The sequence below is a fragment of the Motacilla alba genome, chromosome 23 (genome assembly GCF_015832195.1).
Source record: "Motacilla alba alba isolate MOTALB_02 chromosome 23, Motacilla_alba_V1.0_pri, whole genome shotgun sequence".
In the NCBI taxonomy this organism is placed as follows: Eukaryota; Metazoa; Chordata; class Aves; order Passeriformes; family Motacillidae; genus Motacilla; species Motacilla alba.
In genome coordinates this window covers 5,026,626-5,054,584 of record NC_052038.1, presented here as the reverse complement: position 1 = coordinate 5,054,584, position 27,959 = coordinate 5,026,626, and the positions used below count along the sequence as shown (strand labels likewise).

At 52.2% G+C, this 27,959-nt stretch overlaps 2 protein-coding genes across 2 annotated transcripts; one reads left to right on the top strand and one right to left on the bottom strand.

The window, feature by feature from the left end:
• Window positions 1–296: 296 nt before the first annotated feature.
• On the top strand, window positions 297–15,964 carry FNDC5 (fibronectin type III domain containing 5). Its single transcript, XM_038160730.1, has 6 exons — window positions 297–727; window positions 9,086–9,201; window positions 9,501–9,699; window positions 11,196–11,288; window positions 13,540–13,673; window positions 14,292–15,964. Exons 1-6 carry the CDS (start codon window positions 649–651, stop codon window positions 14,331–14,333), a joined length of 663 nt encoding a protein of 220 aa, XP_038016658.1. The 5' UTR covers window positions 297–648; the 3' UTR covers window positions 14,334–15,964.
• On the bottom strand, window positions 735–27,854 carry LOC119711050 (S100P binding protein). Its single transcript, XM_038160729.1, has 4 exons — window positions 26,434–27,854; window positions 26,147–26,244; window positions 25,381–25,485; window positions 735–5,687 (listed from the first exon to the last, which is right to left on the bottom strand). The coding sequence occupies exons 1-4, from the start codon at window positions 27,475–27,477 to the stop codon at window positions 5,570–5,572; spliced, it is 1,365 nt and encodes a 454-aa protein (XP_038016657.1). The 5' UTR covers window positions 27,478–27,854; the 3' UTR covers window positions 735–5,569.
• Window positions 27,855–27,959: the final 105 nt, after the last annotated feature.

Genomic DNA, 27,959 nt, shown 5'->3' with positions numbered 1-27,959 from the left:
CGAGCATCAATCAGAGGGTGCCGGTTAATTAACCTGGAGGCACGGCTAATTCCAGAGGCTCCTCGGATCCGCTTCCCTCGGAATTCAGCGTCTGCTGACCCGCAGGGGCTGTGTGACACCCTGGCGGTGGCACGTCCCCGCTGCTGTCCCCCAGGGCTGCTCCCGGCCGGGATGGGACCCCCGGTGTCCGAGCACCCCCGGGACGGCTGTGCCGGGACCCCTGCGGGGGCGGGACGGGGAAACTGAGGCAGCGAGCGGGGCCGTGCTGGGCGGGGGGCCCGAGCCGCCACCGTCCCGCCGCCCCCGGGGCCGGGGGAGGGACCGGAGCGGGGCTGCCCGGCGCTGCAGCGGGCGGAGCCGGGGCTCGGCGGGGCCGCCTCCCGGTCGAGCCCAGCCGTACCGTACCGTGCCGTGCCGTGCCGTGCCGAACCGAGCCGAGGCGAGCCGGGCGCTGCCGGGCGGAGCGGAGCCCCGCCGAGCCGCGCCGCACCGGGCGGCACCGGGCGGCACCGGCGGTACCGGCGGCAGCGGCCCCGGCGCTCTCCGCGGTGCTGAACGGCTCCGCCGCGCCCGCAGGACGCGCCGCCGGCGGGGCCCGGCCCGGCCCGGCCCGGAGCGGCTCGGCCCGGCCCCGAGCGGCCGCGGGGGATGGAGCCTTTCCTCGGCTGCACCGGCGCCGCGCTCCTGCTCTGCTTCAGCTACGCCGGTCTGCGCCCGGTGGAGGCAGGTACGGGCGGCCGGGCCCCGGGAGCGGCTGCCGGGCTGTGGGGAGGGGGTTCGGGGCCAGGAGAGACCCCCGGAGGGGAGCACAGTGAGCGGACAGGGCTGCGCCGAGGGGACGGAGTTTGGGGGGACTTTGCCGGGAATTGGGTGCGGGAGAGGCGGCGATTTGGGACGCGCAGCCCCGCGGCACCGGGCACGGGCAGCGCCGGGCGCTCGCAGCCCGGCATCCCCGGGGAGGGAGCTGTGGAAACGGGGAGAGGGAGCGGAGCCCCTCGCCCTGCGCTGGGCAGGAGCAGGGGGAGGTTTTGGGCACCTGAGCAGCGGCCCCGGTTCGTGTCACAGGGCTGAACCGGAGTGGAGGGGGCAAAGCCAGCTCTGCTCTGCCTGTGCCCCTGCCCGGCTGTCCAGGGCCCAGCAGGGCTCTGCTGGGAGCTCTGTGAACGCTGGCGAAGCACCGTGGCCCCAGAGGAACCCCGGTGGCCCCAGAGGAACCCCAGCAGCCCCAGAGGAACCCCCTCTCCAGGGGCACTGCACATCCCGGCCACAAAAGCCAGGCCCCTCCGAGCTGAGCAGCTCCCCTGGAGTGGGGGATCTTTGGGAAGGCAGTAGTCCCTTGAGCTGGAGCTCATTTTGGAGCTACCAGGATGGACCCAAGTCCACTCTTGCCTTCACCGGCCCCAGCAGTCACCGTGTGGGTGTAAAGTGGGCAGTGCTGGTGGAGCTCCCCAGCCCAAACCAGCCGAGGGCTGTCTCCTTGGCTGGCTGCAGGATGTTGGTGGAACAGCTGCTTTGATTTGCAGCCTGCTGATTGCCAGGATATCTTGCATTCCAGGAGCCTGGGGGTGATTATTAGGGATGCAGAGCTCCAGGGAGTGGAAATTCCTTCTCTCCAGCCATCCCTGGGAGTTGCTGGAGTTACATTTTGGGCTGCAGCAAGCCCCAGATGCCTTCAGCTCTGCCACCCATCCTTGGCCAGGCATCGGCTCCTGAAGTTGCTGTTTCACAAGTGCCAGACCCGGGGAGATCAATGAAATATTCCCAAAGGGAACGAGGGAGCCATGAGGAAAACACCACGGCACAATGGAGGCGTCTGCAGTTGTGACAGCACTCGGGGTTTCTGTAAACTGGGCCACTTCCCTGCTCTTCCTTATCCTTGGATCACCTCGCTTGGCATCCCAGAGTAAACAGGGAGTTGTGTCCCTGCCCATACCCACCTCCTGCTCCTGCCTGGGCCGGGAGGTGCCTGTGCCACCTTCCCAGGAGCTCACGGTGAGCTCTGTGACTTTGGGGTGGTGCCACGCACGCCCCACTGCCTCCTCCTCCTGTGCCACCCGTGCCAAGGGTCCTGACAGGCTCTCCCTGCACCCAGGAGAGGCAGAGGGTTTGTGCTGGCCCTGTTTTCCAGAGCAGGAACACAGGGATGAGGGCACAGAGTGATTTTCCCAAGGTCACACAGAGGCAGCAGCAGCGTCACCACCAGCTCCGTGTCCCCAGCCCTGCCGAGGATGTGGCCACAAGGCCACCAAGGCACGCAAGCCTTGGCACTCCTGGCAGCGTTTCCAGCACGTTTGGGCAGCTGCTCCCCGGGGAATCAGCACAGAGCCAAGCCATGGCAGGAGGGGGCTGGTCTATTAATATCCCACTTTTATAGGGAAGTGAGAGTCATTGGAAAAGCCCACGGGGAGGAAATCATTCCCAGGCAGGGATGGAGGCTCCAGGGTCTGCCCCCTTTGGACCCAGAGCTTGTGTGAGTGGGTTTAAAATCATTCCTGTCATGAGAGATTAAAGCTGTCATTCCCAGGAGGGACTGGTGCAAATTCCCCCCTGGCAATGCCAGGGCAAGGGCTGGTGAGTGGCACGGAGCACAGGCCCTGCTCTGAATTCAGGGATTTTGGCCAGGCAGGACCATTTTTTGCCAAGGTGATGCCAAGGTGAGTGAGGAGGGCAAGTGGGAGCAGGAGGACGAGGTGGTTGAGAAATAATCTTCACACCAATGCTCCTTGGCAACCCCAAATCCCACCTGGGTGGGTGATGCCCTCCCATCACTCCCACTGCTCCAGAAGGTCCCTGAGGAAACACTCAGGGTGGTTGGCAAGTCAGGAATAGGATTTCATTTTGCCCCTGCTCTGCCAGCAGTCCTCTCCTCGTTAGGCTGAGCTAATGAAGAGAGGGGAGCTGGGCTGGGCTCGGGGCACTGCTGAGGCTCAAAGAGCAGTGGGGTGATGGTGGAAGACCCCAAAATAGGCCACAAGAGCCTTTGTGACTTGCAAACAGCCTCACCGTGAGGTGCCAGCCCGTAGAGCAGCTCAGGTCAGGTTTATTTTTGTGAGATGGAGAGCAGAGGTGACACAGCTCAGGTAAAACGTCCCCTGCCAGCACAGCTCTGGGCCAGCCCTCGGGAGCTGGACAAGCTCCAGTTTGAGGAGCCCCTTCACAGCTCCCCCACCTCAGCTGCCCAAAAAGGTGCCAAACCCCCCTGGCTGGATTCTGAAGCGTGTCCTCACCCCCTGAGCTGCTTCAAACCAGCCTCACCCCCTCCCTAGGCAGCCCCCCGGCCTCGTGGGGAGAAGGAGAGCAAAGCAAAGGCACCAATGTGAGTCCAGGTGCCGATCCCCAGCTTGTCCGAGCTGGATGAGCTCCCCCGAGCCCGGGGAGCTGGGATCACCCGTGGATCAGGGTGAGCAGCAAGCTCAGCAGGCTCATGAGAGCAGCAAAAGGTCTCTCAGCAATTTGGAAACAACAAACCAGCCCATTGCAGGCCTCTCCCTCCATCCCAGAGGCCGGGGAGATTCCTGCCTGGCGAAGCACTTTATTGATTCCTGGCTCGGCGTGGGAGGGATTTAATTGGGATGTGGAGGTTCCTCACCCCGGTGTCAGGCTCTCAGCAGGGATGGTGCTGTGAGAGGCAGCCAAGGTTGAGCCATCCTCTTCCAAACACTGCGTCCTGCTGGCAATCTGCTTGTGGGAAAGGGAGATTCCTCCCAGAGAGATGTGCTGGCAGTGATTAGGCACGCACTCCGTGGCAGTGCCATCCACGTGCTGCTCCTGGATCCATCCTCACCCTTTGGATGTTCATTGCTAAACAAACTCTTGCTGGTTCATGAAGTGCCCAAAGGCTGAATTAGGGCCTGGGTCGAGTATAATTCAGTTAAAAGCAGGAATGTATTGAGCAATGAAGCTGCAAACCTTTCTGCCTGCAGTAAAAAGTGGGATACGAGAGCAGAGCTGGGCTGGGAGCAGGCAGCAAAATCCTGGGAGAGGTCTGGTGTCAGCATCCAGCACTGCCCAGGAAATTCCCAGGCTTCCTCACCCCCTCTGATTGCTCTGATACTGCAGAGGTGTGGGATAAGAGGAGCTGGAAAAGCCTGTGGTACCCAGTTCTCCGTGGATATTTAGATCCTGGATAAAACACGCCACGATGGGAACGACTCTGCTCTGAGTTGGCAGCACTTAAACCCAAACCGTGGCATTGGGAAGATCTGAGAGAATCCTGCCTGGACTTTCCAGGGTAGAAATATTCCTTCCTTCAGCCCCAAGGAATTCCCAACGGTTGGCTGGCCACAGTCTCCGTGCTCCCTGAAAAGGCTCCACGCTCCTGGCAGCATTTCCAGCACGTTTGGGCAGCTGCTCCCTGGGGAATCAGCCACAGAGCCAAGGGCTGGGCAGGAGGGGGCTGGTGGCCTATTAATATCCCATTTTTATAGGGAAGTGAGAGGTCAGCAGGGAATAATTGCCTCTTTCCCAGCCGAAGAACCACCAGTTGGCCTCTCTGCTCTTTGAAATCTCTGGATCTTAGCAAGCAGCTCTGCTTCCCGCGGGGCTGGGGGCAGGAATGATCCCTGCTCCCACACATTCCCCTGGGGCTCCCTTCATTAAAACCTTTGGGAATGCTGAGCAATGCGCCAGCCCTTCCCACACACCCCATAAAACCCACAAGCAATTACAGCCACGGATGGGATCCATGCTGGGAGAGCTCAGAGCAGCAGCAAAAGCAGCTCCGTGTGAATCCACATTTGGGGAATGGGCAGAAAACATCACACAAGGATTTTAGGGATGCTCCTTTCAGGTCGTGTCCTTTCATCTCCCGCATCTCCAGAGAAGGTTGTGGTGCAGAAAGCAGGGAATTAAGGCTGGGGTTCACTGCTTGCTGCAGGAAGGGGCAGCTGGAAAGCAGGGAATGAGCTGCTTCAGAGCCTCAGCTCCCCAGACCGTGTCCCTGGGGCTTTGAGGCAGCTCAAGCCCTTCCCAGCAGGGAAGGAGCTGCTTGGGAGAGGAGCTGAGTGGATTGGGAAAGGCTGGGAATACAGCACAGCCTCGGGAAGGATGCAATTCCAAGCACCTCCACGGGAGAGGTGAATTCAGGGGGTTTTGGGGACCCCTTGGATGAAGAGATAAATCCATAAAATACACTTTAATTCCAGACCTGTGGCCTGGACTTGGCTGGCCTGAGGTGACCCCAAGGATGCGACATTCCCACAGGTTCCTCCTTCCCTTCAGTGATGCCTTTGTGGCCTGGGTACCTCCCTGATCCTACCGGACACCCCAAGGTTTGGACACCCCAATATTCAGCATCCTCCCCATTCCCAGGTGACGGTGGATGGAACAAACCTTCTCCCTGCTCTTTTCCTCACCCCTCCCATCCACGCCACAGCTCCCACAGGGAATCCAACTCACAGGGAAGCAGGGGGGCCTCCTCTTCCTCACGGTGAAGCCAGGGACGAGCTGTAAAGCATGTGTGGGGCTCCTCTCTCTCCAATTAAAGTCCAACAATAACGAGGAAAACATTTAATGGAAGGCTGGGAGGGGTCCTCAGCACGGGGAAGGGATGAAGGATCATCTCCAGGGCTCAGGATTTCTTGGTGAAAAGCGGAGGTTCTGACCTGCTCCTGCCAAAAGGGCCCCAGGTGCGGCGGAATCGGGGAGGGCTGGGACACACAGGTCTGGGGGATGGGAGATTTCGGACTCTGTGGGAAGGAAACCAGATGGGATTTTAGAAATCCTCCCTTTTGAAGTTCTATTCGTGTTTAAAAGTCCAGATTTCAGCTGAAGTCATCAGGGTTTCCCCTTAATGAGGGGCGGGGTGTTTTTCTGCTGACATGAAAATGAGAAATATTTTTTCCATCTAAATTTGGGTAAATATCCTCTGCCGGTTTGCAGGGTGGGATTTGCTCCAGCATCCTGCACTGGAATGAAGTTAAAGTGCTAAACCAGGAATCTTGCACCATTCCCTTAAGGAGCACACAAGGAATGTGCTGCCCTCAGCAGCTCTGGAGTAAACAGGCACAAAAATAAAAACCTTGATCCACAACCCGTTCCCTGCTATCCCTGCAGCATTCCCACCCTCTGTGCCCACTCCCAGAACACCAGCAGCTTTCCTGGCTGCCACAGGCACAGAAGCAAAGTTTCCAGGAGTTGCACATGACCCTAGAAGGAAACAAAAATTCGGATTTGGCACCTCGAGGCCCTGCTGGAGCTGCTGACCCCCTGCAGCCAGCTGGGAAATTACAGGAATTACACCTTTTCCACCTGGTCTCAGCCAGGCTGGCACTGACAAAGAGCTGCAACAGGGCCAAGGAGCCAAAAGTCCTGTGGAATATCTTGGAACGGTGTTGTAGGTCTTAGGAAGTCATGATCTCATCATTTCATCTCTTGGGAACAGGGAGAAAAGCAACCTCACGGATGAAAATTTTGATTCCAAATTATCCCTGCAGCTCTGGGAGCAGGAAATTCATTTTCCTGGGTTTGTATATCTGTCAAACACGGTTTGATTCTCTTTTTAGTGTTTTTATGCTGGTTTGACACCCCTGATTTGGGTGTAGCAGTGCAAGGGAAGGCACATTGGGATCTGCTGTCCTGGATTCCTGGATTTTAGAACTGCTGGCTTCACTACCCCATCCCTCCCTCAGGTATTCCTACAAAGAAAGATTCTAGAATGTTCCTGACCACCCACTCCAGGGGATTTCTCCCTCACCTCCATCCAGATTCCAGTTTTGGAGGCTTCAAGCTCTGGCTTTCAGCTTTGCCGAGTGCTTCCCTCCTGCCTCACAGCTCTCCACCCTCTCCCACCACTTCCCAGGAGAGTTTTCTGCTCTCCTCCAGCTCTTCAAGGTCCTCCCAACTCCCCCACATCTTATGCCATGAGGAAACTCGGACACTTTTTATGCTGTGCCTCCCTCAAGGTCACAAATTTCAAAGGGGACCTGAACACTCCGAGTGCTGTTCCCTTTTCCCAGCTTTTTTTCCGTGATCTCTGCTCTCTGCTCCTGTGGGGTTAATTCATCTCTTTTCAAAGCCCTCCTCCAACTGAAGCTGGCTAAGTCAGTGGTAGCTCTTAAAAAAAAAAAAAAATACAAAATTTAGCTCCTAAAAATACCCAGGGAAGACAAGCAGGGCGGGATTGAGCGCTGCAGCCGGGAAGGGCGAAGTGCTCGGCTGCAGCTGGAGAATGTTTTGTCTCCCATCCCTCAACTCCGTCATGTCCTCCGTATGTTCCAGCAAATTCATCAGGCATGACTCACAGACCTTCCCCGTGCACATTCCTGTCTGCTGACCGCCCCTTCCTAAAATTAGACTCGACTTTTGTTGGTTCAGTCACGGGGGAAGGTGAAGAGCTGCAGACCCACGTCCCTTCCTCGTGTCACAGCCGGCTTTGGAAGGGACTTTTATTCCAGGATGGGGAGGATGATCTGTCTCCTTCCTCGGCTTGTGGTTGGCACTGCTGCTGCAGGGAGGGTGAGGATGGTGAGGGGTCCCCTCCTCCCAGAGGATGGCTGGGGAATTCTGCCTCATTCCATGAGGGCCAGGCCCTGGGAGATGAGAATGCTCTGGGTCAACACCGACTCCGTTAGTGCACAGAGGAGTGACATCCCTCTGTGGAATCAGAGACTTGCTGCTCCTCCTAAAGCCCTAAATTTGTGTGAATTCAGCCATTCAGTGACTTTTTTTTCTTACTGAGAGTCAGTCTGGCTCGAATGGCTTCTCCAGACATTTTATTCCTAAGGCTCTACCTGCTGGCTGTGAAAGGAAGGAGGGATCACTGCGCCAAGTGACCTTCAGCTGGGGAATTCTGTGCTCCTCTGTCCCCGGGGAACATTCACCAGGAGTGATGTCAGACACTGACACCACAGCTTGAATATTTTCAGCTCCATCCAGGCGGCTGGGAATGACCATAAATCCAACAAGTGTCACTGGAGATGGGCACAAGTGCACCCCCCTTGTACTGGTGACCTGTGCCAGCCCCAAAGGAGTGGTTATAATGAAATAAAAGTATTCATTTCTCATAAAAAATTGGAATAAAACGACTCTTCCTCACCCTACTGTCCTCCTGGGGCTACTCAGAGCTTTCACTGCTTTGGGTTCAGAGCAAAGCTGAAGATTGTGAATGAAATTTGACCAGAAGAGTGGAAACAGAGTCCAGCTGGAAGAGCTGTGCCAAGCCTAGGAGGAAAAACCTTCCCAGGAAGGGCTTTGGACTGGGCAGCTCCCTTGGGAAGAGGCTCCTGGGGAGGTTGTGCAGGAGCTCAGCTCTTCTTGGCAAGGCTGGGAGGATCCTGCTGGAAATTCAGCTGTGCTCTGGAACTGGGAATAAACACAGAGCCTCAGGCTCCTGCTCTCCTGGCCTGCCCTTTCCACATTACAATACCCGCCGTGTCCTGGCAGCTCCGAGTGGATGCTCGCTGGATGTGCTCTGACATCAGCCACAAAACATTGTAAGGAACATTTTCTGCCAGGGAAAAAACACAAGAAACTCTCCCGGTTATTCCACGCCTGCTCCTCAAAGCATCCTGAGTGCACACGTCCCTGGCAGAGCTGGGATTTGCTCCCAGCTGTCACTGTCAGGCTGTGACAGGGAAAAATGTGGCTGATGGGGAGGATGGCATGAATGAGCTGCTCAGGGCTTGGCTGTGGCGTTCAAGAAATTCTTCCCAAGGGTCGGGTATTTGACACATGGAGTCACGGAATGGTTTGGGTTGGAAGGGACAGAAGATCAGCCAGTCCCACCCCCTGCCATGGGCAGGGACACTTTGCACTGTCCCAGATTGTTCCAACCTGGCCTTGGACACTTGCAGGGATCCAGGGGCAGCCACAGCTTCTCTGGGCAGCCTCCACCACCCTCTCAGGGAAGGATTTCTTCCCTACATTTAACTTAAATTTCCCCTCTATCACTTGGAACCCATGTGGAATGTAACTCTTATTCTCAGCTGGCATCTCCTAGCTCCACCCTGGGAATTGAGACCTGGAGTGCCTGCAATTCCCAGGTCACGAATCCCAAACAGATCCTGAGGAAGGTCCTTTCCCACTCCTTTCCTTGCCCTTGCTGTGTCTCCTGTCCCTGTAAAGGCTCTGCTCTCCCTCCTTGCAGACAGCCCATCGGCTCCAGTAAATGTCACAGTCAAACACCTGAAAGCCAACTCGGCCGTGGTCACTTGGGATGTCCTGGAAGATGAAGTCGTCATTGGATTTGCAATTTCCCAGCAGGTACCGTGCCTAGAATTACCCAGTTCTGGCCGTGTCCATCTCCCCCCAGGTGCCCTTGGTTCCCAAATCCTCTTGCTGCAGTTTAAGCCCATCCCTTCTCGTCCTGTCCCTCGTGGTCCCGGAGGGGATTTGGCTCCCCCATCCCGCTTTGCGCCTCGGTGGCTGCAGAGAGGGAAGGGTCCTGATGGTTCCTCCACATCCACGTGGTGGGCAGGGCAGGAATCGGTGGCCTTAGGTGACAGCAAATGCACACGGAGAGGCCTCTCCACCACTCTGTGCTCTCCTCTCTCGGCTTCCAGAAGAAGGACGTGCGGATGCTGCGCTTCATCCAGGAGGTGAACACCACCACCCGCTCCTGTGCCCTCTGGGACCTAGAGGAGGACACTGAGTACATTGTGCATGTCCAGTCCATCAGCATCCAAGGCCAGAGCCCTGCCAGTGAGCCAGTCCTCTTCAAGACCCCCAGGGAAGCTGAGAAACTAGCCTCTAAAAATAAAGGCAAGTGTGGGTGAGTTCCTACGTGGCCCCTGGGACACAGGGCTCCGCAGAGAGGAACCAGGATCCTGTGTGGTGACAGGAGCTGGGAGAAAGCCTGGGTGATGAATAGGATAAACCCTGTGAGATAAACACTCACGGGGCTGAGTGTCCTCTCAGGACAAGCTGGAGGGGGCACGAGGTGCTGCTGGAGGTGGCCGCTCCTTCTCCCATCTCAGATGAGATTTAACAAAGTGAGGAGGAGGAGGACGAGGAGGAGGTTTGCAGCTCTGTGTTTGGTCCCAACAAGTGGAGAATGCCAGGGGGAATTCCTGGCCAGCCTGTGAGCTCATGTGGAACCAGCCCCCCTGGATGGCACCGGGCACACCACTGTGCTCACAGGGCACTTGAGGGATTCATGGCACCTCCTGTGCTCAGGTTTCAGGGAAAAAAATACCCAGAGGCTCCCACTTTTCTTACATTTTCAATATTTCTGCCAAATCACGGAGCGCTGAGCTTGGAAGGGACCTCACCCAAGCAGGGTCAAGCAGAGCAGGTTGTCCAGGATCACATCCAGATGGGTTTTCATTATCTCCAGGGAGAAAATCAGGCACTTCCTCACTGGCAACTGCTTCACTTGTTCTTCTTTAGCCAAACCAGGCTCTTGAGGGTTTTCTGTCAGCAAGAATCCTGCTCCAAAGAGGGCCTGGCAGTGCAGGGTGTGGGGACACCCAGGTCCCCCCTGCCTGCTGAGGGCCCAGCCCGTTCCAGGGCTTTTGGCCGTGGTTGTGAGGATGTGAGTCCTTGACTCTCTTTATTAAACTGATTTGGAGGCTGTAAATCCTGAATTGCAGTTTATCTGGAAGCACTAAGAGGAGCACTGCTCCTTTCCTGGGGGCCTGAACTGTAATCTCCTTAATGCTTTGAAGCCAAGGAGGCGAATTACGCCCTGCAAAAAGGCTCTGCTCCTTCCTGAATCCCAGGGCTCCGCTGAAAAATACCCTGCCAGGCTCTCCACGCTCCTGAGCTGGAGCTGCTGGAGCATGCCAGGCTTTGTGACAGCTGCAGATGGCACTAACAGGGACAGGGACAGCAGAGAGAGCAGCCATGGGGGCAGATAACACTGCCCTGTCCCACTGCTCCTCCCTGGCCCCGTCCCCTCAAGGGTGTCACAGGATGAATCCTGGAATCCCAGCCCGGTTTGGGTTGGAAGGGACATAAAGCTGATCCTGTGCCACCCCCTGCTGCAGGCAGGGACACTTCCACTATCCCAGGGTGCTCCAGGCCCTTTCCAAGGTGGCCTTGGACACGCCCAGGGATGGAGAAGCCACAGCTGCTCTGGGAAATCCACTCCAGCCCCTCTCCACCCTCAGAGGGAGGAATTCCTTCCTAAATCCCAATTAGGTGCCCTAAGGAGTCTCAGGACTCTGCCCCTGCCACACTGACTGGGGTCAGGAGCACTCCTGGGGCAGCTCTGAGCTGGGCCCTGGGGCTCATGGTGTCTCTTTGCCCTTGTGCAGATGAGGTGACGATGAAGGAGATGGCGAAGAAAAACCAGCAGCTGCGAGCGGGGGAGATTCTCATCATTGTCGTGGTGCTGTTCATGTGGGCAGGTCAGTCCCAGCTCTCTGTCCAAAGCAACATCCACAGGATGGCCTCAGGAATGCCACGAGGAACCACGGAAGAAACCCTTCCTCCCATAAAAAACCAGAGTTCTCAGCAGTAAGGGCACCTCAAGTTGGGTTTTGCAGCTCGAGTTGGGTCCACCAGGAAGCAGAAAATGGATTTGATGGCAGCAATTCCCTGTGGCTAATCCCATCATCTCATTTTTTTTTTCCAGGCTGTCCTGATTATGATGCTCTCAGCCACAGAATCATGGAATGGTTTGGGTTGGAAGGAACATAAAGATCATTTTGTTCCACCCAACCTTCCACCAGAGCAGGTTGCTCCAAGCCCTGTTCTGGAATGTTTCCAGGGATCCAAATATCCAACAGGATTTGCCTTGAGTCCTTCAGATATTACAGGTTGCAGTAATTTCCTGAATATTATATTATTCCAATACTCAGGCAAAACAGAGATTTAAGAGTCTTGCTCTCCACACCCACTGATTTATATTTTTATATATATTTATATTTATATATTTTTAATATTTTATATATTATGTATTATATATTTTATATATTTATGTTTAATATATTTATATTTATATTTATATTTATTTATAGTTTAATTTTAGTTTTATGTATATGTTTATTTACAGGTTTATTTATATATCTTTATCTTTATCTTTATGGTTTAATTTTAGTTTTATGTATATGTTTATTTACATGTTTGGTTATTTATATTTATATTTATATTTATATTTATATTTATATTTATATTTATATTTATATTTATATTTATATTTATATTTAGTTTAGTTTTAGTTTTAGTTATAGTTATAATTTACTTATATTTATACATAAATTTTCCACAGAAATTTCCCCATGACAAAAAGGGATGGAGAAACCCAGGTGACACTGAATCAGATCCATGTATAATAATTTTTCCCCCCTTATTTGCATCTCCAGAGACTGGACAGCAATTATTCCTAAAGCCAACAATCACATGAAAATCAAAACGAACTTAGAAGATTTCCAGAACCTCTAGGCCACCATTTTTTCGGCATTTATGCCGTGTTTTAGTTGTGCACATCCCAGTTTCAGTGCCCTGCCAGGGAAAATAATCATGAATAATTACATGGGGTGACTGAACAACTGATTCATCTCCCGCTGTAGAATAATCTGCGACTGGGATCAGCTGGGAACAAAGAATTTGCTAATCCCACAGTTTCCCTTCCAGACAAATCACTTACATTTAAAAAGCAAAAGGGGTGTGGGGACAATCTCTCTACATCAAATGGGTTCTTTGAAAAGTCTCAATACACAAAAACCTCCTTCCAGCTTTTCACCTGTCCTGGATGACAATATTTGGGAAAATCCAAACGGAACCAGAGCTCCGGACTGAGCCGAGCCCCAGCTCTTGTGTTTCTGGAATTTTTCATGGCGTTTTCCTTCTTGGCGTGCCAGTTTTACCCGGGGAAATCGCTCCAGGAGTGGCTGTGGCAGACGTTCAGGCCTTTTCTCCTGGAATCAGCCGTTCACCCACATTCCCAAAGAAAGAATTTGGGCCACTGTGTTTATCAGTAAAGCCTGGGGGCAACTGCCACGCTGGTTTTATAGAGCACGATGCTGGAAGATTTAAATATATTTGGCTATTAAGGAAGATTTTTCAAGGAGGGAAAAGCAGCATCTGCCTGGCTCCGCTTCACCTACGTGTCTGGAATGTGCAGGCAGAGAGGTTATTTGGTGGAAAACATCACATAAAAGCTTCTCAGACAGACATTTGCAGTCATCTTACGTGCCACGGCTGCCCCTGCTTCCCTCTCCACGTGCCTGGGGGTGTGGGGGAGGAAATTTCCACTCGCAGCTTGTGCTGGTGCCCATTTGCAGGTGCTGGCAGGTTCAGAAGCTCTCCTCTGCCAGCTCCAGCTCCAGAGGACAGGGAGCAGAGGACAAGGAGCAGAGGACACATTTTCAGCAGGCAGAAATTCCAGGAGCTCCGGTGCTCGCCGAAGCGCGGGGTTGGTGTTGGTCGAGGTCCAAATGCAGGGCTTAGAACACTTCATAACAGGGAGGCTGGAATCTAATTAATCTTCTGTCGCCCTGTCTAACTAGTTTAGCACGGAATGAAGGGAAGAGCCAGAGGGCAGCCTGGCTGTGCTCTGGGAGGAACTGGGAATGCTGCCGAGGCTGGCCAGAGGGATCTGTGATCTCTGCAGGCCGCCGAGCTGCTGGGGGTGATGGTGATGCTCTCTCCCGGCAGGGGTGATCGCCCTGTTCTGCAGACAGTACGACATCATCAAAGATAACGAGCCCAACAACAGCAAGGAGAAAGCCAAGAGCGCCTCGGAGAACAGCACACCCGAGCACCAGGGCGGGGGCCTCCTGAGGAGCAAGGTGAGTGCCCGATTTGTGCTAAACCAGCCCAAAAAATCTCTGTAGAGAATCCTCCCCAGCAGGTGGGATGCGGGAACACCCTCCACACCCACGGCTCTGCTGATCAGGACAGCAGCGCTTCGCCCCCATCCCCAGGATCCTGCGCGGCCGCCAGAAATCAGATTTCAAGCCACGTTTCTGGATGATCTGAGCATCTCCGAGGGAAAAAAATAGTTCCTCGGGTCCTCCCACAGCAGCACGTGGCAAAGAGGACACTGCTCCTGTAATTAACTGGAGAGTTAATCAGCAGGAGCAAAGATGGTAACACACCCGATGCCGAGGTGTAAATAGGTCAAGCCTTTAATTTATCCCAACTTATTTCAATTAATGTAACTTCCTCGTGCTTCTGTTCCCATTTCCACCATATTTATTTAGTGTTTTAAACAGTTCACTGATTTAGGATGGTTCAGAAGCAGTGATGAGCCCCACAAGCCTAAAACCTCAACTCCGACCCTTTTCCATCACCACGAAGGTGTGGGAAGGAGAATTTTCACAAAACAAGACCTGCAGACTGCGCCGAGCTCTGATGTGATTTTTTTCCCTCCTACACATCCGTTTTCCCTTTGTTTCCTCTCCTAGTTTCCAAAAAACAAGCCCTCAGTGAACATCATTGAAGCATGACAGCCTGACACCTGAGAGATGGACTCCATGCCTCACTCTCACTCTGCCTCTGAGCCGCGATGACTGGGGAGGTGAAACATTGTGGGAGCGATTTGCAAAACAAGACCTCGTGATTGTCACTCTGCTGGCATCCACCTCCTCATCTGTGTTTCTGCAAAACATCTGGCCGGGAAGGGAAATCCTGAAAAAAAACCAACAAAACCAAACCCTGACACCCAAACAAAGAAGATGGAGAAGAATCAGCGATGCTGGAGTGATCCGTGATGCTCCCACGCTCACACTCCATCTTCTGGGACAGTTTTCCTGGTTTTTGGGAATGCACAAGGTTCTGTAGTGTCTTTCTCTGGTCTCACTGTCACTCCATCCCTGGCAGTACTCCCAGGCACCAGGCACATCCCCCTCTGAGCAGGAATGGAGGGAAGCTCATGGCAAACACCACCGAGAAGCCAAATTTTGGCTGCAGTGCGCTCGGGCCCCGCTTCGTTCATCGATGTGTGTCGTGTAACACGTCTTGCAGGTGGGTTTTTCAAACAAAAAAGGCATCCCCCAGTTCTCATTTCCACCAGGAGAACCTGCCTGGCTGTCCTCCAGCTGGGCTGCAGCACATTCTCCACTGCTGCTGTCTCTCCTCTCTCACACTGGTGCTCTTCACCTCAGAAAAATCGGGGAACACTGAGGCACAGACCAACATGAGGGGACACCAGAAGCTGCTCTTTAGCTTCCAGGATAATTTCAACCATTTTCTTCGTGGTATTTTCAGCTGGGCCTGAGTCCACCACCAATGGGATAAAAGGTCCATAAAAATGTAGCCAGTCAGCAAAAAAAAAACAAAAACAAACCAGAAAAAGACAAAATACCTGATGATACCGGTTGCTATGCAAGGTCTGCAGGGGCAGGAGCTGTTTATTGTGGAAGGCTCTGGCCTGAGGGGCCTTTTTTTTGAGGGCTTAAGTTCTTAAAATGCTTCTTTTTAGTGAAGTTTCTGTGTGGGAAGGGCTGGTTCTCCTCACACATCCTGCCTGTGCTGTTCTCCTGACGTTGGAAGGGCAGGAGGCTGCTGGAGACAACCCTTCCCAAAAAGGGATGAGGACGGAGGGGAAAGGGCTGGGCTTCTCCTCTCTCTTAGGAAGTGCTGGATGTTTGTAAGCTGACAGGATCCCTGGGGATTGCTGGTGCTCTGGAACGCTGGGAGATGCAGGACCATGACATGAAAAAGATTTATTCTTTGTCGTGTGCCATGGGGTATCTGTGTTTATTTAACTCCTCCACAAGACCACTCCACATGCACTTAGGGGATGAGGAAGGATCCGACTTGTTCCATCCAATGCCAACAGAGGTTGGCCTGAGGAAGGTTTGGAGGAGCCTGGGTTGGGAGCTCCTGCACAGAAACAGGCTGGCAGTGAGGAGCTGCCATCTCTCCTCTATCCCTGTCACCAGCTTTTCCCAAAGAGCTGGTTTGGGAAAAGGAAGTTCTCCTGAAGATGTCCTGCTTCCAGCCAGGCCAACCCCAAAGGTGGCTCCAGGATCCTTTGCCTGAACATACTCTTCCATCACCAAGAAGGAGAGGTCACCACCTCTGATACAGACAGAGCAATAAACATTTTATAATGTACAATAAAAGATTAAAGGCATCTCTTGTGTCCTTGTAATGCCTGAATTTAATTGAGTTATATTCACCTTTGAGCAGCACACACACCCTAAAACTGGGGGACTTTGTATTTCCCAGACCTGAAACCTAAACAGATCTACAAAATAAAATATTTTCTCAGTGTCTGGGTGGAGAAACCCAGGGAGGTTCAGAGTTGGTTCTGGCTGCAGGACTAAAAAAACTTGCACCATAAATAGCACCCCAGCCCTACCTAACAAAATTCTTCAGCCACGTCTGTTATCTCCCAAGGAAGAAATAGCATTTGGAATCCACAGCTCTACAAAGGGAGATTTAGGACAGATGGTACAGCATGTGCAAAATGATAAGGGAGATGCTCTCTCCTAATCCTGGGGCAGACAGCCCTCAGAGAGCTGCTCCAGAGGAAATCCAGCCCGCTAATTTGGCAGGTTTGGGGGTTGTGTGGCTGTTTTAAAGCCACTTGTCCCTGGGAATTCAGACATATCCCCTTTTTTTCCCGCAGTTGTTGTTCCCCAGGGACAGGTTTCAGCTATTTCTCTCCTGACAGAGATGTGAGCGCTCGTTTGGTAGAGCAGAATTAAATTTCAGGTGTCAGCGTGGGGCAGAGTTCAACATTCACGTGTGGCAGGAGGTGCCAGGGTTATTTTGATAACCTGCATTTGATAACCTATAGCTGCAGGCTTGGAGAGCAAGGAAATGTTCTTTGTGAGGAGAAACAAACGTGGGCTGGCAGAACTCAGCTCAGACAGGGACTGCAAACCACTCGGTCCAAGTGATTCCCTTCAAGGACATTTTTCAGCCCCTCTGAATTGAAGTGATGGAGTAAATCCACACTTTAGGAAAAGGTTATAGGAGAAGAAAGTTACTTAAAACGCTGCTGTTGTGAGGGTCATAAACATCAGAGCTTTAACTGCTGTCTGGGTACTAAATTCCACTGTGACCCATGAGAGTCAGCCACCGCGTGAGCTCAACCCGAAACCCATCTTTAGAACAGAGACCTCGCTCCCATCAGCAGCTGCCAAAAGATCCTCCTGAGGTGTTTTACAGTCAATAAAGGCAAGAGAACAAGCAAAAATAAACCCGAGGCACACTGAGGGAAGTCATGCTGGGCCACAGCACAGCACACCCTCCAGACCACCCACGTCCCCCCGCGTGTTTTTGCCCCGAGTGCTGATTTTGACTCATTGTTGGAAGCGGGAGCTGCAAAAGGGAGGCTTCAAGAAACACTAAAAAGCAGCAAGTGGGAGTGGGAGTGTGCCAGGGATCCCAGAGAGGCTGATTCCCTGCCGACGTCTGAAAGCAAAGCCCTCCCAGCTGGCTCGGGATGAATCCAAGAATTCCAAGAACCAACTGAGCAGAGATTTGGGGCACAATAGGAGCAGGGAGCTGCAAACAAAGCCCTTTGCCAGCACACCCAGGGCGTGTTTGGAGCTAAGCAGCGCTCTCCTCCCTCCTTCCCAGCACTGTAATATTATGCCTACAAGTACAATTTAACCAATGGATTCCTCCCCCACGAGTTTAGCAAAGAGGAGCCGCGGGAGGAAGTGTGGAGCAAACAATCCTGCACAGCGCGTCCTTCCAACTCACAACACAGCCCCAGCCACTTGTCACCCCCACCCCCGGGCCACCAGGCACCGGCACAGGCTCCTGCTCCCAGCAGAACGGCAACACGAGGCGCTCCGAGCCCCCGGCACCTCCACAGAAGCCGAGGAGGAAACACCTACACGGAGGGAAGTGTTAGCACAATCTCAGCTGGTGATGGAGATGCCAAGGGAGAGGAACAGGCTGCTGATGGCAGCGTTTGCCAAAGACGGGAGAGGTGACATCACTCCAAAGCCAATGTCACAGCTGCACATCCATTTTTCCCCCAGCAGAACGCGGCACCTCGGCGAGGCCCGAGCTTCCCGAGGAGAGAGCTGAAGATGACACCATATGTTCCACCAAATGTAATTTCCCCCAGATTTGCAGCAAAAAAAACCAAGCAGCTTCCTAACGACGTGTAATGAGCTATTACAGCCTCGTCTGGAAGCAGAGCTGACCAAATTCAATCAGCTTTCCCAGCTTTCGTTAAAAAGCTGCCCCATCGAGGCGCTTGCTATGCTAAAAGATCTTCTGTTTGCCCCACAAATCTGGTGTCTATTGAATTGTCTGGTGACCTCAGGCGTTCAAATGATGCTGTTCCCCCTTGGTGGGGCTGCAGCCCACACGTCTGGAGGAAAAAGGAGCTGGTTTCTCTTTCAGCCTCAATTTTGGTTTAAGTAAGTTCCAAATGAAGAACCTTCATTATTAGTGACAGAGCCGGGGAAGGCACAGCTTGAATTTCAGATTCCCAGATGGAGGCAGCAAAGCTGGCAGCCTGAAAAATCCTCTTTTTTTCCTTGGAATGTGGACATGCTGGAGTGGCAATAATGACAGAGCCCTGCGATGCCATTTGACACCTCGCAGCATCTTTGTCCTTTTGAACTCACAAACCCCTCACCTTTAATGCCACCAACTGCTAAATAAAACCTATTTATACCACCCAGACCTGGTCTGCACCTAAATATCCTCCCAAACCAAAGGCAGAATTTTATCAGCTTCCACTACTTCCCATTTGAGGATGTAATTTCTTCCTCCTTGCAGGCAAGAGCTGGTTAGTTTTTGAAAGGAAGGCACAAGAAAGCCCCCACACAGTGGTTTCATTTCAGTCTCATTGTTTTCCAGCTGCTGTTGGCTGGCTGCAATGCGTTGATAAACGCTGTCACATTTTTAATTGTGAAGCATTTCGTCAGAGCTCATGCAGGGCTCGCACCAAGCCAGTTTTATTCCAGTTTTTATTGACATCACTGGGTTCTACTACAGCAAAAATCATCAGCAGGGCCCTTGGCTACTCTCTGACAGCAAAACACTCTGTCCTTGCACGGAGGATCATCCACAGTCCCTCCCTCCTCTCCACCATTGGGATGTGGATCGCTTGCAGTGTCAAAGAGGGAAATTCGCAGCTCGAAATCCTTCCCCAAGGGCAGAGCTGCTTTGTGGCAGTGTTACACTCCCAAGGAACACAAACCCGAGGGGATGGAGCACCCCTGGAGACACCATCAGCACCTCCCTGGCACGGGCAGGAGCTGCTTGCTGGGAATTCCCATCCCTGGAAGTGTCCAGGGCTGGGATGGACAGGGATTGGAGCGAACTGGGATAGTTTGGGAGCTGCTTGCTGAGAATTCCCATCCCTGGAAGTGTCCAGGGCTGGGTTGGACAGGGATTGGAGCAAACTGGGATAGTTTGGGATAGTTTGAGAGCTGCTTGCTGAGAATTTCCATCCCTGGAAGTGTCCAGGGCTGGGATGGACAGGGATTGGAGCAAACTGGGATAGTTTGGGAGCTGCTTGTTGAGAATTTCCATCCCTGGAAGTGTCCAAAGGCAGGTTGGACAGGGATTGGAGCAAACTGGGATAGTTTGGGAGCTGCTTGTTGAGAATTTCCATCCCTGGAAGTGTCCAAAGGCAGGTTGGACAGGGATTGGAGCAAACTGGGATAGTTTGGGAGCTGCTGGCTGAGAATTCCCATCCCTGGAAGTGTCCAGGGCTGGGTTGGACAGGGATTGGAGCAAACTGGGATAGTGGGAGATGTCCCTGCCCTGACTGAGAATAAAATCTGTGAAGCACAATGTTAAAAAACTTCAGGACTAAGCTGAATTTTTGATTTCTTTAAGATCACACGGGCCAAAAGCATCTCCAAAAATAGTCAGATTGTGATGATAAAAATATGAGATGATTTGCTGCCTGAATAAACTTAATTTGCTCTCCAAACTTCCACTTATAGATACCTAAAGGAGTCACAAGGCCCTGCTGGCACCCCTGGGAAGAACATTGGGAGGATCAACCCATCCACCTCCAACTCATTTGGAATTGCTCAGTAGCACAGGAAAGAAGAAAATGACATCTAAAAGCTGCAAAATATTTAGAAACTCAAGTGCAAATCTCACGAAATGCTTTTGCAGGAGAAGTTACGGATGAAACTTCAAACCACTGCAAACCAGACCAATTAACACCTCTAAACGCAGAACAAGAAGCAGCACAGCCCCTCAGCAGCAAAAGCCAACAGGAGGGCACTGGAAGTGTTCAGGAATTCTCTGGAAATTGTGGTTTGGCCAAGTTCTTGCTCAGCCACTGGGATGGGTTGGAATTTGAGGAATTTCTGCCCAAAAAAGTCTGTGAAAAAATGAAAACAAACACGAGAGGAGCATTTGGATGAGGCTGGGGCGGCAGCAGCTCTGAGAACAAATCTCCATTTCCTCAGCTGGTACCTGATTTTCTTGGTAGGAGCTTTTCAAAGCGAAACCACATCCTTAGAAGGCACCTTGAGAAGTGAGAACATCAAAGTTCCTTTCAGGAATTCTGCCTGGTGCTTCCTCCCCTTCTTTGCAAAGCTCCTTCTCCCCGGCCCACCACAAAGGCTGAAGGTTCCACTTCAAACAAAAAGGGAATTTTCCTCACAAAGTGCTGCACCCACCTTAAACCCTCTCATTTGCACGTTCTGAAACAGCAAGACAAAACCCCACCAACCTGAGGCAGCCTCAGAAAAGCAAGATTAAAACCCAAACTACTTCAAGGGACTTGGTTATCTGCAGGCCTCAGAGTGCTACAAAGCTTTGTCCCATCTGTGTTTTGAAGAAAAACCCAACTTTGCTGCCTTATTTTGGTCTTGTTTGTGCACAGGGGATGAGCCCAACGCAGGAAATCACAACTCTGAACTGCAAAACCATCCAGTTTTCAAAGCCAAGCCCAACCACGGGGGTCACTCCTGCAAAACCACTGTCCAGACATCTGGTTTGGAGCAGGAGCAGCTGCCTGGCACTGGGTTGTCACCTCTGTCACAGCACAGTTTTATTTTCAGTGCTCAGCAAGGAGAGGCAGCGACCAGAAGGGCTCCGATCAAAGCAGCTTGGCCTGGATTCCACTCGGAGCTCAGGGAAAGGCCAATTCCCTGGAATTCTGCCCTTCCCGGGGGCTCTCAGCACAGCACAGAGGGCGTCCTCCAAACTCCAAGGATTTTCCACCCTGCAGCCGTGTGATGGGTGTGAATCACAGCTCCTCTCCCCAGCAATCCTTCAGGAACTGCGGGATCAGCTCCCGCTCACCCAAAGGAACAACCTCTTGCCAAAAGCTGATACTTCTAGAAGGGGTTTTCAGAAGTTTTTCTGGAGAAATCCACGGCTTGTGTGGGAGGAAGGGAGGTTCTCCAAGGCAAACTCTCACTGCACACAGCAGTTCCCATTGTCTGCAGTAAGCGTAGAAGAGATCACAACTTTATTTTATAGATTTTGAGCCTTCCTACATCCCAGCTCCCTCCCTTGGCCTTCTGAGTCAGAGGTGAAACGGGTCATAAAAACAGAGGGAACATTTCCTGCTGCCAGGGGTGCACTTTTCACCCCTGAGGAGAGACAAGAACTTGGACAAACTCTCACCCTGACTCACTCCAGGAAAAGATTGGAGCTCCTCTCCAACAGGGGAAGTCCCAGGGGCAGATTAATCCCACCAAATATTTGGAGGAACTCATCCCAGTGCCTCACCACCCCCACCAGGGCTCAGAGGCCTTTTGGCCCGAGGAAAGGGGGCTGCAGAAACTCAGCTGCCATGGGACAGTGCTTAAAACCTTTGGACTTCTTTCTCCTTGGGCACGTCCTCATTCCGTCCACAGCAGTCAAGACCAAATTACAGATTTGGGATGAGGTTTTCAGGCAAGTTCCACTCATTTTCCAGGGGCAGATTAATCCCACCAAGTATTTGGAGGAACTCATCCCAGTGCCTCACCACCCCCACCAGGGCTCAGAGGCCTTTTGGCCCGAGGAAAGGGGGCTGCAGAAACTCAGCTGCCACTTAAAACCTTTGGACTTCTTTCTCCTTGGGCACGTCCTCATTCCTTCCACAGCAGTCAAGACCAAACTACAGATTTGGGATGAGGTTTTCAGGCAAGTTCCACTCATTTAGGAACAGGGAGCTCTGATTATTTCAGCTTTGCCACTAGAAAAGCTCCTGGACCAGGAGTTTCCCACTCTGAACCCAGGGAACTTCTTACTCCCCTCACCATAAACTTAGAAATCCACTTTATCAATTCCTACTCCATCCCACATCTCTTGAAATGTAGGGTTTGGAGGTGGATTTCATTTGCTTTGAAGTGAAATCTCCCTCCTGAGCTCAGCCATTACATGGAATTCTTCCTTTATGTCAGCACAGCCCCAGCCCTGCACCTTCCCTGCCCACTCTCCATCCAAGCAAAATTAATTTGGGCAGGTAAAAACTGCTTCAAGATGAAGGTTTTTTTCCTTCCCCTCAGCCAGCTCAGCATCAATCAAGAGACCAGAGTCTTTCAAGGCAGAGTCTGCTAGCAAAGAGCTCATTTGTGTTTCACAGATTTGTTTCTCCATCTGTTCCCTGACACTGCTCTCCCTTTCCATCACCTTAAACACACTGTCTGGTTTTTTTAAGATATTGATCTTTGTTATTACAGTAAAACCAGATGGTTTGGGACTCTTTATAAGGTATTTCCTCCTCCACTCCCTTCGATTCCAGGGAGATGCAAGGAAATAATTTATCAGGTTTGTGCCAGGTTGTGAGAAAGTCTGAGAAAATATCTAAAAGCACCAAAAACCTCTAGCAAGCACATCAAGCCTCAAGGAGAGCTCCTGATGGAGTCCTGGTTGGGAAAAAAAAAAGGCTGGAGGTCAGACAGGAGCCAGCTCAGCTTTCCAGAGGTGCCTGGAGCAGTGGAAAGCTCCCTGCTCACGGCAGGGGGTGGAACAGGATCATCTCTAAGGTCCCTTCCAACCCAAGCCATCCTGGGATTCTGCTCCAAATAACAGAGTTTTAGGAGCCTCATTATTTGTGCAGCTGATCCAGCCCCAGAATTGCCAAGGAGGATCTCATCAGGAAGGAAATAATTCCATTTACTGCTGGATAAAGGGCAATAACAAAGTGCAAACACTGACAAATGGTCAGCTGGCAGAAATCTTGTGTGGTCAATTATCAGCCCCCCCATTGCCAAGCAGATGCTCAAATCACAGCTCATTTTTACATCTGCTCCAGCACAGCCTCAGCAGCATTTCAATTCTTTAGGGGAAGCTGCAAATAAATGAATATATTAGGATTTAACAGCATCTAGAAAGCAGAATGAGAGGAAGCACAAGTCGAGCCACGGGGTTCTCTCCCAACACCCTGGAGATGGCTCAATGTGAGAAGTTTATTCTGAATATAAAAGGATTTTTTCCCAACTAGTCAGTGTGACTTTTAGCACTCAATCACCCAGTATGAGAATATGTATGAGATATATGCAGATATAAAAGATATAGATATAAGAAATGGATTTGATGTATATGGAAGTTGTATTTATATACATATATATGAAAATTCTATTTCCTGCAAGTGCAAGGCAGCGTGCAGATAAGGGAAAAGACAAAATCTCTCCTGTAGCCAGCTTGGAATTCCCTCAGACAGCACAGCAGCAAGAGCCAGGATCCAAGGAAGAACAGACAGATTACGTAAAAGATGGGATAGCAAAGCAAACATTACCCTGAGACAAATGCCAGGAGATTTGCAACTCAAAACAGAGCTGAAGATTTGTAGCAGCAATATATTCGTTACTGCTTCCCAGAAGGAATTCCCTCGCTGGCTCTAAACCTTGCTGATTTTCCTTCCTCACTAATTCCTCGGGATCCCTCAGCATTTCCTCTGCCAATGACACAAATCCAGGTGCAGGACACGGCCAGAGGGCACTGCCAGCCCACCCAGGAGCTTTCCACCCGGGACAAGTGGCACAGCCCACGCTGCCCGTCGGGCTGGATTCCAAGCCTGCAGCTATTTGCAAGAAGAAAGGTTTTGCACTAATGAGAAAATCAAATTGTGCTCATCACAGACAATGTTCTTCCCCGGCAAAAGAGAGCCGGGTTTCACTTGTCAGCCTCGCTCGTTTAGAGCTCCTCGCCTGATTTTTTGTGACTCACAACATACGTCTTGCATTTTTAATTTGAAAGCAAGAGAAAACAGGCCATTTTAGCTCTCCCTGCCTGTCCCCTCTGCATTACTTATGCTGGATTCATCCTCTGGAAGCAGCCCTGTGGCGATGCAGCTGTTCCTGCTGCCTGCCTAAGTGCAGGCTCCACACACACAACTGTCAGCTTCTTGTGCCTCACAAGAAATGGCAATTATTGCACCCATGAACACTCTAAATAACCACAGGGAGCCGTGGCTGGAAGCTACCAGAATATTTTGCCTCGCAGAACATCCCAGTCTGTTGCATCAGGTTTTGGAATTTATATTTTTCAGGTTCTGTGCTGCTTTAGTGTGTGGGTCTGGGCTTCATGTTAGGGGATGGGGAAATCTCTTCACAGATTAGGGAGACAAAACAATTCCTTCTCTAGCTGGGGACCAAATGATCCAAATCTCAGCCCAAGAGCACAAACAACGTGGGCTGAAGAGAGGAAAAGGATGGGACTTCACAACCTAAAGCTGGAATTGGACAATTAACTCCATATGCAAATGGAGCAGAACTGATAAAAGTGACAGGCCCCGTGACCAGTTGCACATTTTGTGACCATTTTGGTTCATCCTGGGTGCAGCCCTGGCTGGGCTCTCGTGCTGCCCAAAGTGCCATTGAGACCTTTTAATAAATCCCTACTTTATTCTTGAACTCCACCTAGCCTCTGTTCTGGGTCAGCCTTCACAATTCCCTCAGTCTGAGTCTAAATCCCAGCATTTGAGCTCAATTCCCCCAGTCTGAGTCTAAATCCCAGCATTTGAGCTCAATTCCCCCAGTCTGAGTCTAAATCTGAGCATTTGAGCTCAATTCCCCCAGTGTGAGTCCAAATCCCAGCACTTGAGCTCAAGATTCCCCAGTCTGAGTCCAAATCTGAGCATTTGAGCTCAATTCCCCCAGTCTGAGTCCAAATATCAGCACTTGAGCTCAAGATTCCCCAGTCTGAGTCCAAATCCCAGCAGCTGAGCTCAAGATGCCCCAGTGTGAGGTTTCAGGGAGGTGGTGGAGTCCTGGAGGTGGCACTCAGTGCTCTGGGCTGGTGATGAGGTGGGAACTCGACGTTCTTGGAGGTGTTTTCCAATGCTGATGATTCTGGGACAGTTGTGAACTGTCAAGACCAAGTTAATCCCCAACAGAACAAGCCAGAGCTCAGCTCTGCTTTTCCCATGGAACACAAACCCAAACTCCCTTCACAACATTTCCCAGACATCTTTAGAACTCCTCTGAGGCAGCCCTGGAGCCAGGCTGATTCCTGTGCAGGAATTTTGTGCACGGCAGTGCACAAAAGTGTCCCAGGCACTTTTTATTCCCCTCTGAAAACGAACACAACTGCAAATAAAGAACTCGGGTCCAGCCAGGAGATGAATTTTTCCCTCCCCACCAGCCTCATGCCCTCCCACCTGGGGGTTACCTGAGGTAATAGCCACACTTTTCCTCACTTGGATTGGCACAGCCTGGAGAGAAACGTCTCTTTTGCTCAGGCTGTGCTTCTGAAATGCAGCTCCGTTGTTTTGGCCTTGAAAATAATAAATGGTGTTAATTTTATCTTTTAGGTTATTTGTTAAATTAGGTTACAGTTCACAGAGAGGGCAAAGAGCCCTGCAGAACTACGGCAGATGTGACATTCTTGTAGCACTGTTGTGGGATTGGAAAAAAAATTAAAAAATGAAAGGATTTATATGAGTAAAGCTGCCAAAGATCAACCACGCCGAGAGCAAAGCAGCTGAGCCACGCAGCCGGTCCCTGCCCTGCTGGCCGCAACGGGAACCCGCAGGGAGCTCTCAAAAAAGCAGAAAAAGCTCTTTTTTTCAAACAACAGCGACGCCCAGAATGAGGGGGAAAGCCCCGATGTGCCGCCTCCAGGAGCGGGGAAGAGCAGGAGCAACATCCCGACCCGCTCTGCTGCTGCCACCTGCAGGGAAGGGCTCCGGGAGGAGCAGCCAGGGAGGCACAAACATCCATCATCCCCTCTCCTGCCTGCACAACTGCCTGACCCACCTCCTTTCCCACTTTCCCAGATTCTTTCCCCTCTTCCAGGGTGAAATATTTCTTGTTTCCCCGCTATTCCAGTGCGAGTGAATTTAAAAAGAGAAATAAACCCAGCAACGCACGGCCAACAAAGTGGTGGAGGAAACAGCTGGGATGGTTTCTAAAGTGCAGATTTCCTAAGAAATTACCTTTCTTCCTTCTCCTGTGGGACAGGAATTACTTTGCCACTTTTCTTCCCACTGGGTGGCTCTTCCTGCCCACTCTGGCCTACAGCTGTGTCCCTTAACTGAAAAGGGAAGGAAAAAGGGGATTAAAATGTAATAAAACTTTTCCATGTACATTTTGCTTTTAGAGTTACATAAAAATCCACTTGGAAAACCTCCCCTGTGTCAACAAGCACTCGTGTGCACATGGACAAATCCAAAGGGATGGGATTAAAACCATTCAAGCTCCAAGAATGAAGATGTGAGTTTACTTTAGTGCTGCCTGGTGCCTGCTCAGCTCTTCTGGATTCCCCTTCAGCATCCTCTGGAGAGCCTGATTTCCTTGACAAACAGCTCGTTGGTGCTTTGGGAAGTTCTTTTTTGGGCGGCAACGCAGATGCTGGACTCTCATCCCCTGTGCTCTGGCCGGATGAGGGCACGGATTTTCCCGGGCAATCCTGAGCCAGGCTTTCCTGCCCTTTAGCCACCACCCTTTCAGAGGATTTTTCAGGAACGCAGCTCCCAGCAGCGGTGGAATACCCCAAGCAATCATCTATCATGGCATCCAAAGCTTCTCTTTCCAGGTTGTTTTCCTCCAGAGCCTCTTCGGCGCAGGCGGCGGCGAACGGGCTCAGGCTCAGCAGCTCCTGCAGGTCAAGGTCCAGCTCCTGCTGCAGCCTCTGAGCCCCATCCAGAGCAGCAGCGCCGCTCAAAGAGCCAGGAGCACACCCAGAGGGATGCTCCTGGGGTTGCTTTGCTGGCTGTGTGACCTCTGAGGCCGCCTCGCTGAGCGACGTCCCCGCGGTGCAGCCGCCGCTCTGGGCCTGCTCGCTCTTCCCACTCTCGCTTTGGCTCGGGTGGCTTCCACCAGCGAGGTGCTGCTGCTGCTGCTCAGCTTCCGTGGAATCATCTGCCAAGATTTCCTGGATCTCTTCCTCGGTGTAATCGAAGGGAGAATTCCCTTTCTCGCTGCCCGACAGCTCCAGCAGGGAATCGTCCAGCTCGCTGTCGTCGAAGCACCTGCTGACGTCCAGGGAAATGGCCACGTCGTCGTACTTGGGGACACAAAAACCGGCCCCGAGCTCGTCCTGCCCGCTCTCATCCAGGAAAAGGGAGCAGGCAGAGCCCGGGGAAGGGAGCAGAGGGTGTCCTGCCGGCTTTGGAGTGCTGCAGTCGCGGCTCAGCACGCAGGCTTTCTTGGCCGCCTGCAGGGCCTGCAGCTGCGCGCTGCAATCCGAGAGCCTCTTGGCCCTGGGGGCTCGCTCCTGCCTGCATCCCTGCCGGGGCCCAGGGGAGGGAGGGCAGCTCTCTGCCATGCCTCTGTGGCTTCCCGCAGCTCTGCTTCCAGCTCTACAGGCTCATCTGCTGCTGCTGGCCTTCGATCGGCCCTTCCAGAGGAGGAATCAGCAGGAGTCAGCTCCAACCTGCCAGCAAAAGCAACGTCCTCAGTGAAAGGAGCTCAGCTGTTTCCCAAAAGTGCTGGAATTTACCAGGGGAGGCAAAACCACCACAATTTGATCTCCGTTCTTGACTGTTTTAGGTCCCAACCAATCCTTCATCCCTGAGTGCTCCCTCAAGCAGGAAACCCCGAGGATTGGAAACCCCCTCGGGCTGTGCCCTCTCCTCCCAAACTGCTGCCAGTGCCTCACAGCAGACCCCAGGAATCCCAGCTCACAGCTTTAAACTGCAGAAGACACCCGAGGCGTTAAATCGAACCTCCAAGTGTCTCAACCCCCACCTCCGCCCTGCAGAGATGCAAATAAACACATTTAAAAATAAAAAAAATCTTTTTTTTTTT